Here is a 12179-nt window from a genome sequence, read left to right as displayed (position 1 = left end):
TATATGATAAAAATGGAGAGGAGGGTAATATGGTCATTCGTTAATAATTAACCATGGTAAACCTAAGAACCTTGTGTCTGAGAATTATTTTTCTAACCAGGCAGGTATTCGTAATGTATGAAAAGAGGCATGTTTTTGTAAATATATCAAACACTGAGCGTGTTTTTGTAAATTTCAATATTCTTATTTAGTTCACAATCTTTTTATCTTTTTTCGTTTTTCTCGATCTTTTTGAGTAAATCATTAATAAAGGGCTCACAAGGTCTCTTCCAGTTTGGGGGTTACATGTGATTTTACCAAATTAAAGTAATGTCACAAGTTCAAAACCCATAAGCTACTTCAGAAAGACACGTGGACATGAGGGTGCTTGTTGCAGATTTGACTGGCAAGTTCTATTTATTTTTTTGAAAAATAGGACATGAGGGGCAATTTTTTAATTTTAATCAATAAAAGCTATTTTTATATTTTAATATTAACAATATATTTTTTATTAAAACAATAAAATAATATTAAAGTATTGACCGTACGTGTCAGAGTCCATGTGTCCTAACGTATCCGCTTGTGTCATGGGAAACAGACTACCAAAATGGCGTGTCATTACAACATAGCCCATAAGCGTGAATCCCCATGTTTCTGCTGATTTTTAGACTCTAGCGCAACCTAAACTGGGATTAAGCTTGGCTAGCTGAAAGGCTGGACCAAGCTTGACTGGCTTGTGGATCATCATAGCTAAGGGTGTCAATGGGTCAGGGTTGGTTCAAACCCAGGTGGAACCAGACTTGGTTCTGATTTTGGGTATGGTATCAGGTCCGGACCCAAATCTAATCAGACTCATCATAGGAGAAACTATACCCAGACTCGATAAGAACTACATGAACCAGACCCGGATCTTACCTGGTAAAACAATATTTTTTATTATTTTTACATTGAAAATTTGCGGGTCTTAACGGATCTCGGGTTAAGCTCGGATCTGGTATAAAATTTCACAAACTATACCCAGGCCCATGTATTAATTCAGAGCCGGGTCTTAATCGGGTCTTCTTATTTATCACCATACTTGGACCCTATAGGGTTTGGTTTGGGTTGGGTTCGGGTAAATCCAACCCGTCAACACCCTAATCATAGCCCACTCAAACCCACCCGAAGAAAATAAACCTATGTCAAGCCGGTCAAAATTGTTAAAAGCTGAACGTCGCATGACTCAACTTATTGCCTAACCTTTGACTTAGATAGATAAGCCTATGGGTCATCTAAAAAACATGATCCAAGTGCCATTTCTATCAAATGGATTGTGCCGAACTCATCTATGAGTCTAGATTTGAGGAAAAAAAACCCTCTACCCTCGTGCTAGGCTCCTACTCTTCATTCTTATTTTAATATTTTATTCAATTTGTATCTTATTTTAATAAATTTATACTTTAATACTATTTTATTTATTAAAATTAAAAAATTAGGGTACCATCTCACAAAAAAAATTGCATCACAGTGTCAGGTCGTACCGGTATCCTTGTGACACGAGTTGAACCCGTTCTCGTTGTCTTTAATACATCTTCATTATCTCTTAGCGGTTATTGCGAAATCATTAATGTGCCAAAAAATCCGTTAACTTCCAAAAAGCCATAAACGTCATTATAATTACGTTATATTGCCGTGATAATATTTGTTGGTTAAATTGTTAACAGTGGTTACCACGTGGGGCCCACTTAACTAATGAACCAAGGCGGGTCTCATTTAAGGAGGGCTGTTGACTCGTATCGTTCCGATTCGATAACGCACGAAGGAGTCTCCGACTCGTGCGTGGGAAGGAAAAAAAAAAGCGACAAAAAAGATTGCGTCTTGTAACCTTATCACGAAAGGGATACGCCTGTTCCGACACGTGGAAGCTCGATAACGAACCGTTTCGGAGGAAGTTTCTCGAACGGTAACGATAAAATTCCATTGTCTCTCTCTTCTCGAAGCCTTTCTCCCCGTCCTTTTTCCGCTGTTCTCTTATGCCCTGCTACTGCTTCGCCCGACGAGAACCTTCTAGAAAAAAAGTCGCCTTCTGAGAGCGTTTCTCGTTTCTGCGTTCGATCGTAGAGTTGTTCCCGGCCGGAAATCTGGTTCCGGTGAGACTCTTAACGGTTTTCGGACGAAGGTTTCTGAAGAAAACGGCTCTTCTTTGCCTTGAGGTAAGCGATCCCGATCTCGTTCTCTCTTTCGGTTGCTAAATTCTCCGTGATTTTAATTTGGATCACAAAAACTATTGTTTTTTTTTACCTTTTTAGGCAAATCAATTGATTTCTTTTGTTCTTGTTGTCTCCCGAATCGGTTTTATGGACGGACGCAGTGTGGCCGGGTTTAGAATCTCCGGCAGGAGTTATCCGGAGATCTATTGGGAATGGCTCCTCCGGTGGAGCAGAACAGCGAGTTGGCGGCTGGCGGGGACGCTCACAGGGCGCTGCCGACGCCCTTCCTGACGAAGACTTACCAGCTCGTCGATGATCCCTCGGTCGACGACGTGATCTCGTGGAACGACGACGGATCGACGTTCATCGTGTGGCGGCCGGCGGAGTTCTCTCGCGATCTCCTCCCGAAATACTTCAAGCACAACAACTTCTCCAGCTTCGTCCGGCAGCTCAACACATACGTACGTGTCATATACGATCCCGTATTCGTACCGTATGCCTTCTAACCTTCGGCCTTTTCCCTGATTTTTTTTGTTATTTTTGGGGGAAATTTTAGGGTTTTCGGAAGATCGTTCCCGACCGGTGGGAATTCGCTAACGATTGCTTCCGGAAGGGTGAGAAGAGGCTGCTGCGCGAGATCCACCGCCGGAAGAACGCGCAGCCGGCGAATTTCCCGGCGAACCGGTCGGTTTCCCCGTCGAACTCCGGCGAGGAGCCGATGCTCTCGTCGAACTCCCCCGGGGTGGAGGCGGCGGTGACGGTGGCGTGCCACGGGAGCGGCACCACCGCGGCGGAGCTCCTGGATGAGAACGAGAAGCTGAGGAAGGAGAACTTCCACCTGAGGCAGGAGCTCAACCAGATGAAGGGCCTCTGCAACGGAATCTTCGCCCTGATGACGAAGTATGCTAGCCGGATGGAGAACGGATTCGCCGCAAGGCCGGCGGAGATCTTCCGGGAGGCCACCGCAGCTGCCGTCCCCGATCTGTTCCCGGAGGCGATCTCTTGCTGGCGACGGGTGAAGGTGGAGGCGGTGGCGGAGGAGGAAGCGGAGACGCCGGATAACGGGGCGGCGACAGCGGAGGAGGAGGAAGAGAAGGCAGGAGGAGGCGCGGCGAGCCCGAGACTCTTCGGCGTCCCGATACGAATGAAGAAACGGGCGAGGGAAGAACCGGGTCGGAGCGAGGCCGTCGCTGAGGTCAAATCTGAACCGTTGGATCCCACGTCGGAATCATCTCCGTGGTACAAATATCAGCGTCAGGCCAACCAGAGGGCCAGTAACTGAAGGTACGCCCAAACACGTGCCATAAACCGGCTCGTGCGGCCTTCCTCGTGTATACTTTGTAGACAAGGTTACAATATCCCCGGATTGTATTAAAAAAAACAGAAAGCGATGAAAAATGCATCTCTTTCCTTTTCCATTAAATTGCAGCCGTCAATCTTTGTAATTAATTTTTAAAAAGGAAAAAAATATCTGGGAAGGAAGTAGATAAACAATTATTTAATTAGTGAAGGAATGTTCGGGAAAGTTGTGGGGAGGAGGCGGGTACGGGACCCAGGGATGTTAGGTCGGATTTGGTATGCGCGTTTTGGATCTTGTTAGATGGTGTAGGATCCGATACATTGTTTTCAGATTATCCTTGATGTATATATCGGAGCCCAGCCACGCTGGCAAATCAGTAAGCGAGTGTGACTTCGGGTCTGGAACCAGAAAACATAGTTGGGTAGATATGCCAAACCCACTCCCTTCGCTCTGCCTGGTGGTTGGGGCTGTTTACTTGCTCGACTACTTGGTCCATTTTAACTAAACAGCTGTTCTTAGGAAAACATGGGAAATGTATGTTTTTAGTTAAGATGCATGGTGACAGGGTATCGAAAGTTTCAGATGCAGGCATTCTCAAAAAACGGAATTGGTCCAAGTCCCTTTCCTACGAAAGCGGCTCTCTTTTATAGGAAATCGGGCATCTTTCCTACAATGGGAGGAGGGGGGGAAACATGCCTACGAGAAATATATGGGGGATCCACATAATAAATGCAAAAAAACAGCTTTCCTGCCAAAATTGGTTCGTACCTCCCTCTTATGGAAACAGAAATAGGCTTCCATATTGGGTAGAAGTGTTAAAAGTAAAAGAAATAAAGTTTCTTAAGTTTTGATGCCCTCCTATGTATACAGTTTTCCTCGAAAGCGGTCTTTTTAAAGGAAATAATTTCATATTGAGTCGGAGTGTTAAAAGTAAAAGAAATAAAGTTTCTAAAGTTTTGATGAGTTTAATATGGTAAGCACAGGTATGGCTTTGGAAACAGTTCATAAGAAGATTTTAAATTTGTTTTGATTGTCCAGCACGGGTTAGGCAGACCCTAACCAGTTGCACAGAACATACATTACTTATCATCAAAACTTGAGAGCCAATAGGGAGGGTTGTCCTTTCAGATTCTATCCTGCTATGGCAGGCTGAGGCAGCGCGACCAGGTCTTCCCGCCGGTGCAATTTCTTCGAGTTATAAATTCAAAAAAAAAAAAAACTATCCTGCAGAGTAAACAATGGAATTTTGTTCTGCATTTGCATTAGAAGACAGATTACGTAACTTACTAAACTGCTCTCCTGATTTCTTTTCCAACCACCCGCTCTTGTCCTCTTTGTAGTCATTTTTTGTAAACCCCCTGAAGTCGCCGAAGGGGATAAACATTCAAAAAAAAAAAAAGAAATAGGAAGAAAGGCGGTTCCCCAAAAATCGAGAAACCCCCTTTCCCTGATCTGCGACTAGGGGGGGAAAAGATAAACCTCACCCCCCATGATCGGCGGGGGAGAGGGGGGGGGGGGGTTGAGGGTTATCCTCAGCCCACTGTGAGGGCTATAAATAGCCCTCATGCACCCCCTCACTCGAGCAAGAGGGAGACGGGAGGAAAGGAAGAAGAAAAAAAAGGGGTTTCAGAGCTTATCGGATTCTGACGACGAGGTAAATACCTCCACCTTCATCTTCTTCTTTTCTGTCCGAGCAAAAGGGATGCCGGCAGCCATGACTGCTGGCGAAGGGGTAGAAAACAAAAGGAAATAAAAAAAATACACACAGAGAGAGAGGAGGAGGAGGGGGCCGACCCCCCTCTGCCACTGAGAAGGACAGAGAGGGCCAACTCCAATGGTTGGCCCCTCTGTTTAAGAAGAAGAGGGAAGACAGAAGGGGTCATGCCCTTCCGCCTCATGTTAGGGCTTTTAACGGGGGATCGGGTGCAACCCAGACCGACCTGATTCGGTTTGGGTGCGGGTCGGTCTGGATCGTGCCCAGACCAAGTCGTATTAAAAAAAAGACCGAGTCGGTCTGGGTGTGACCGAAACCGAACCAGGTCAGTCTGGGTCGCACCCAGACCGAGACAGGTCAGAAAAAAAATGTGTTGGTTGAACCAGTTCGAGTCGAACCGGTTCATGCCAAATTGGGTCGAGCCTAACCGATTTAAATGGACCCGAGTCAGGCCGAATCGGTTCGATCTAACTAGATCTGTATTCTCAAATTGAATCCAGTTTGATCTGGACCTGTTCTGGATCGAAACTGACTGTTCTAGATCTGATTGGATCAGTTATGGATCCATATCATAACTGGATCTAGATCAGACTGTTTTGGATCCAGTCAGACAAATCTAGATCCAATAAGAGTGTGTGGATTCAATCAGACGGTTCTGGATCCAGTTAAAATGTTCTAGATTCAGTCAAGTTATTCTGGATCCAGTCAGAATATTCTGGATCCAGTCAGAATATTCTGGATTCAGTCAGACCATTCTGGGTCCAGTCAGACTATCCCGGATCCAGTCGGGCAGGTCTATATCTAATCAGACTGTTCTGGATCCAGTCAGAATGTTTTGGATCCAGAAAAGTAGGTCCGGATCTAGTCAGACTGTCCTGGATCCAGTCAGACAATTATGGATCTAGTAAGAGTGTATAGATCCAGTCAGATAGTTCTGAATCCAATCAGACTGTCCTGGATCCAGTCCAACAGTTCTAGATCTAGTCAGACAGTTCTGGACCCAGATGGGTAATGAATCTGGATCAAGTTGGACTATTTTGGATCCAGATCACAGATGGATCAGGTAATTTTAAAGTTGTACCAAAATCCAAAATGACCAGAATATCCATTTAGATACCCGAGATCCATTTCGGTAAAATAGACATAACTTTGCACCCCAAACTCGAAATTGAGTGAGGTTTTGGTACGTTGGACTCGTATCGTAGAGAGGAATCTACTAGTCCATTGAGTTCAGTCAAATTAGTGATACATAAATTGAGGGTTCATGAGTAAATTTGGTAAGGGTATTTTGGTAATTTGGTTATAATATAAGAAGTTTTGTGTATTAATATGAGCATGTTATGTAATAACCAGATCACACTGTTAGAACTTCGTGAGATTCAATTGCGGTGAGAGTACAACGTTCACACTCGAGGTAAGGGATAGTATGAGCAAAATTTAGATGTTAATAAACACTTTCACGTTGCATGTTATTTTAAGGTTATAAATGTTATGTGATTAGCATGATAGTTTTGAGTGAGACCATGACATGCATAAACTTTCATGCTTGACATTATGAGTTGATTTATATACATGTTTGTTGTGATATACATGTTATTTGTGATATGTCATGCATGATATAAAGAAATTGTATTTGTGATTGCATGTTTATATGATCATTAATATTATGCATTATGATAAAACTATGTTTAGATTAGAGTCTCATTTAGTCTATTCATATTATATGAATGAATATTTTGAGATCAGCATGCATGACCCTTTAGATCTCAGAAGTGGTTACCTGTGGCAAGGGCTACCTGGTTCGCGGCCAGAGTGCAACCACCACGAAGAGTGAGCCGCCAGTGATTTAACGAAGTAGAGACACTACATTATTGCATGCTAAGTGAGAGAGGTGTGAGTCCTAATGTCATCATGAGCTTTAGAATGAGATTTATTGTGATCAGTCATGACATCACTCGTGAAAGAACGAGTGAATTATGAGTTTGAGAATGTGGTTCAATGTGTGAACTTAGTTATGACTTAGGATTACACTCACACTGGTTTGAGACTCTGGAGGATCATGGATGATTGATAACCATCATGGTTAGGATGTACCATGAACCATACCGAGATTGAGAGTTTGACCTTCCGGCTAGCTACCGGTGGGGTCTCCATGGTGGTTCACTGCAGTGCTTGGTAGTCTGGGGACCACTGAGAGTGTATGGTTTATTGTCTGGCAAACATGTAGAATTTGGGTGTTCTACGGGGTTGCTATGCCCATTGACGACTATGGCTGGTATAGCCAACTCAGTGATATTTGTGAGAGAGAGTGTTTGAGGAAGATGATGGGGGTAATTAAAATATATAAACTTATGTGTTGTGTTGAGAACTAAACTAAGACTAGGGACTTAGAGCCCACTACAGTTGTAAGTTAATTGTTTATTTGCTTATAATTACTCCTTACTGGGTTGTAGACTCACCCCCATGTTGAATTACAACTGTAGGTTCCAAGCATTAGCCAAATCAGGACGTGAGCAGTTTCTCCTTCTACAACAGAGCACTTGGTATATTTTACTTTCCTTGTCATTGAATAAGATGTATTTATTTTCCTTTGTTGTGAATGATGAAAAATTGTAAGAAAGAGTTGATTTATAAGAATAAAATGAAAAAAAAAATTAGCCACTTTTTTCTGTGTAAACTTTGTATCTCTTTCCCTCTAGAAAGTAATACTAACCGAACTCAGACTCCTGAGGTCCCAAATCGGGGTGTTACATTTTTTGACCTTATTTTTTTCTTTTTTTTTTTCTTCTCAGTGTTGCTGCCTTTTCTCCAAGTGAACAATTGCAGCCACTCGTACTAAACTTGATGAGGTGAGCTGATTCAAATGGCTCTTGATAATGCATCAATCTATTATCAAATCATCCTCTTACTGTAATCGAGCTCCTTTTGGTTTCTGCAGTGGCTAATTGTCAACTATCTCATCTCTTTCCTTACCATCATCTGTTGCACTCTCCTTGACCTTCACTGACTCTTCTTCCTTCTCTTTCTCCTCCATCTCTCTTTTTCTCCCTAAGCGCATCAATAACACTTTGAAGTGCCACAGTAGGATTATTAATCTCACTTCTCATGAGTTCTTCCCCTACTTCTATTGGTGTAATCTGCACGTTCTCTATAAGACGCTGCACATCACCCAACAGGGGGTGATCATGGATGCCCAGATAGTTTGAAGCCAATACTCTGAAACCATTAAAGCCGCAATAGCTCATGTGTATGTGCACATCCATACCCCCCAGTCTCATCAATGCAGGATCAATTGCTTCTCTTTATGGTTGGTAGTGAACACTATTATCCTCTCATCCCCACAGCTCGACCAAATCCCATTTACAAAATTCAAGAAGCCTGAAAGTGTTACCGAATTTCGGGGATTCATTCGAGCCCAATTCAGAACTTGGGGCTCGTCCTGCCTCTCGTTGAGCTCGGTTGTACAGTCGATATCTTCAATGATGAGTATCGATCGGTTCAATGTCGCCATGAGCAGGTTCCGAAGGTTCGAGTTGCAGCGTACGTCCGTGAGCTCGAGATCGTAGATGTCGAATTTGAGGAAGTTGGCCATGGCGCCGATCGAGCTGGATTTTCTGGTGCCAGGGGGTGCGTAGAGCAAGTATACTCTCTTCCTGGCCTTTCCAACCTTTCTGTTGACCTGCTTCCTCTGCAAGAAGTTCTCTATATCATTCATTATGGCTTTCTTATCGTCTGGTTCCATTGCCAACGTCTCAAAAGTCGAAGGGTGGTCAAGTGTGACCGAGGTCCATACACCATTGGGGTCGCCACCCCGATATCTATTGCTCGGAGTGAGGAGTCCCACTGGGGTGTTCTCATCCTTTATGGTTTTGGCTCGGTCTAGTATGTAAGGGAAGTATGAGTTCAAGACCTTGTCTTTGTGATTCTTATCAAACATGATCTCAAACCGGCGAGTTTCGCTAATGGAAGACTCTCCATGGCTGTTGGGGACTATCTTCTGTGTCGGAGAACAAACAAACCTCCATTGGATCCTAACTCTATCGACGTCGATGATATCTTCTCCATGATCAATGGTGACTAAGAAGCCTTTTTCCTTGTCAGGTTTGCCGACTTTCAGTCATGTGTTGGAAGGGGATCTTCTGGTGGAGAGGTAGAGCTCCGCAGCCTGGTAGAGTCTGTTGGCTGCGAAGCGGTTGAATTCCTCGATGATCATGGAGAGGTAAGAGGAGAAGTGGGAGAAGAACTTGCTGATGCGGGAGAAGAGGATGTGGTGTAAGTGGCGGGGGAGGAATGTTGGCGTATTCGCAAAAACATAGCTGAAATGTAAATGCGTATCTGTAAATGCCATGAAATGACGTGCAGGTGTTCGACATTCTCTTCAGCCTATCAACGCCCACGATGAGCCCATGCCTTAGGTCGATGGTGAGCAAGACCTTGAACCCAATAAAGAATTTCTTGAATGTGGACAATGAAGGCGTTTGGCTAATGTCTCTCATCATAGGTACGACCCAAACCCCTTTATATAATAATAGGAGATAAGGGATGGTTACATGAATGTGGTATTCTTTATATTCAGGTAACTCCCACCCCGTCCACTAACTTCCCTATGAATAGCCCACTAACAATGTCAAACCGGGTCACCTTATGAGTTGAGCTTAGACCCATAATGTCCAACAAGAAAGTCATTGAGGATGGTGCGGATGAGCATCGCCGAGGCAGCCACGAAGGCAATCTTAGAGATGATGGCTGAGTTGGGGGATGCCATTCTTTCTTTTTGTTGCTGGTGGTTCTCTCTCTCTCTCTCTCTCTCTCTCTCTCTCTCTCTGACAGACAAGATGGGGTTAAGCAATCATACAACAGGGTATAAGCAGACTGATTGTGTTATTGACTATATATATATATATATATATATATATATATATATATATATATATATATATATATATATATATATATATATATATATATATATAGAGAGAGAGAGAGAGAGAGAGAGAGAGAGAGAGAGAGAGAGATGTTGGTGGGTGGATGGAAGATAAAGATGGATATGGCTCTTCTCGTAGCAGTCATGTGTTGTGGGTGAATGGCTGCCCTATTGCAAAAAGAATTTGTGATAGAAAATTTTTTATTACCCTTAAGGTGGAGGATTTTTTTAATAAAAAAATCATATTAAAAAAAAGCCTTTTCTTTTAAAATTTTTCTTTCATTTAAGGCACGTTTGAAAGCAAGAAAAACTTTCATAGGAAATTTTCTTTTGCCTATGATAATTTTTCTAAATGAAACTGTGCCAACCAGGGTACTAACCCACAAGCCCAGTCCTAAGCCACAACATGTCCGATCTATTTTAGTCTCCCGAACTCCAATTAAAGTACTTGTTCATTGCAATCGTGATACCAATCAGGCCCAATTCTTATTCCATCTCTAGTGTATCCAACTCCATACAAAATACTAGATGTTGTAGTTCATGATGAGAGTTTAGACTTAGGCTTCAAGTTTTGCACATTATGTTGTTAGGCCAATAAAAGTTAAATTAAATAGAGAATTAACCAAATAGGTTGGGTGGCACCGATCTCACTGCTTCTCTATAAATTCCATTATGACAAGGTGATTTTTTTTTTACATTTTTGGTGCCATGGAAGTAGACCAGTGAGCTATTATGTTTTTTTTTTCAAAAGATGGCTTCTTTAAGTCTATCTCTTGGTTGTCATCATTCAATCACTTTTTTTTTTGCCCCCTTAATGGTTGCTTAAGGATTGTAGCTTATAATTTGGGTTGTTTTCCTCTCAACTTTGGATTTTGGAACCAAAAGATTAGGGGTGTCAACGGGTTGGTTTAGTTTGGACACAGGTGGAATCAGATCTATACCAGATTTGTGATGCTAGTACAAGCTCTAATCAGACCCTCCATAAGAGAAATCATACCCGAATCCTATAAGGATTACATGAACCAGACCTGGATCATGCCCATTAAAATAATATTTTATATTTTTTTTTATTGAAAAATTGCAGACTTTGTTGAAACTTGGGTCAAGCCTAGGTTTGGTATGAAATTTCACGAACTATACCCTTAGTTGAACCCTTTGGGTCTGACCCAGATTCTAATTGAACCTTCTTATTTATCACCAAACCCTGACCCTATAGGGTTTGGTACGTCAAACCTGACCCATCGATACCCTACTTACAAGAGATGAAAACTGAAGAGGGCATTTGATAAGCGGAACCATTGTGTCCCATCCCGCATGGGCCCCACATCCTACATCAAATGCAGAACAACGATGTCTTGCCAAAGTGGGATGCAAAGACCATTTGCTTTTTAACTTGACCGGACAATGGCTTCAGGCCTGGGGTGCACCATGGTATACATTAAGATTCTTACTCTAGATAAAAAATAAAGGTTACTCGCATCTGCTCTTTCACTTGAAGGGCATAATCATGAATCTAGTTTTAGATGATGTGCAAGAGGTGTGTACCTCATCGAAGTTTTTGAAATCAAAGGATTTTCTTTTTTATATTTACAGGGAGAAACTGCTCTCAGGATCAGAGACCTAACCGCCTGCTGTACCAATCAAGTTAGTATGTTTGACCAATTACATATCCATTATCAATAGATAACAATGAAACTTTCTGAAAACTTTTGAATAGAGAAACAATGACGTGTTTTAATTTTTCAATATCCATAACTCAACTTTAAAATAAAACAAAAAACAAAAAAAAAAAAAAACTTATTGTATCATTCATCCCATGACCACATAATTATTAAGCAGTGGACCGCGGGAAAATGAGTCCCACCTCACCCTGTTTGGAATGAGAATGGAGAACATGAAACAAGCATGGAGGCGAGGATGAAGGTTAAAATCAAAACCCATGCGGGGATGGACTTATGCTTTTCCCTGCCCCATCCATGTTTCGATCCCCACCTTGCACCGCCCCCATCTCATCCCCAATCCTTCTTTAGGGATGTCAATGGATGGAGTAATGAGTTGTGGAGCCTGATTCAG

The 12179-nt window shown here is 42.6% G+C and overlaps 1 protein-coding gene and 1 pseudogene across 2 annotated transcripts; one reads left to right on the top strand and one right to left on the bottom strand.

The window, feature by feature from the left end:
• Window positions 1-1928: 1928 nt before the first annotated feature.
• LOC149836145 (heat stress transcription factor B-2b-like) lies at window positions 1929-3653 on the top strand. Of its 2 annotated transcripts, none has more exons than XM_090010806.1 (3): window positions 1929-2171; window positions 2330-2629; window positions 2725-3653. In XM_090010806.1, exons 2-3 carry the CDS (start codon window positions 2381-2383, stop codon window positions 3448-3450), a joined length of 975 nt encoding a protein of 324 aa, XP_089866932.1. In that variant the 5' UTR covers window positions 1929-2171; window positions 2330-2380; the 3' UTR covers window positions 3451-3653. The 2 variants fall into 2 exon arrangements, with proteins under 2 accessions (XP_089866932.1, XP_089866933.1); XM_090010807.1 differs by having other exon boundaries at window positions 2268-2629.
• A 4806-nt stretch (window positions 3654-8459) lies between these two features.
• On the bottom strand, window positions 8460-9119 carry LOC149836144 (AAA-ATPase At5g17760 pseudogene; annotated as a pseudogene).
• Window positions 9120-12179: the final 3060 nt, after the last annotated feature.

The sequence above is a fragment of the Nuphar pumila genome, chromosome 6 (assembly GCF_984573655.1).
Source record: "Nuphar pumila chromosome 6, dmNupPumi1.hap1.1, whole genome shotgun sequence".
In the NCBI taxonomy this organism is placed as follows: domain Eukaryota; kingdom Viridiplantae; phylum Streptophyta; class Magnoliopsida; order Nymphaeales; family Nymphaeaceae; genus Nuphar; species Nuphar pumila.
Note: the sequence above shows the minus strand (reverse complement) of the source record. Positions and strands in the feature narration are given on the sequence as shown.

Coding starts and splice junctions, on each gene's coding strand:
- LOC149836145 (XM_090010806.1), top strand. CDS start 2,381: ATGGCTCCTCCGGTGGAGCAGAACAGCGAGTTGGCGGCTGGCGGGGAC. Junction 2,630..2,724: donor TCCGGCAGCTCAACACATAC/GTACGTGTCATA, acceptor GGGAAATTTTAG/GGTTTTCGGAAGATCGTTCC.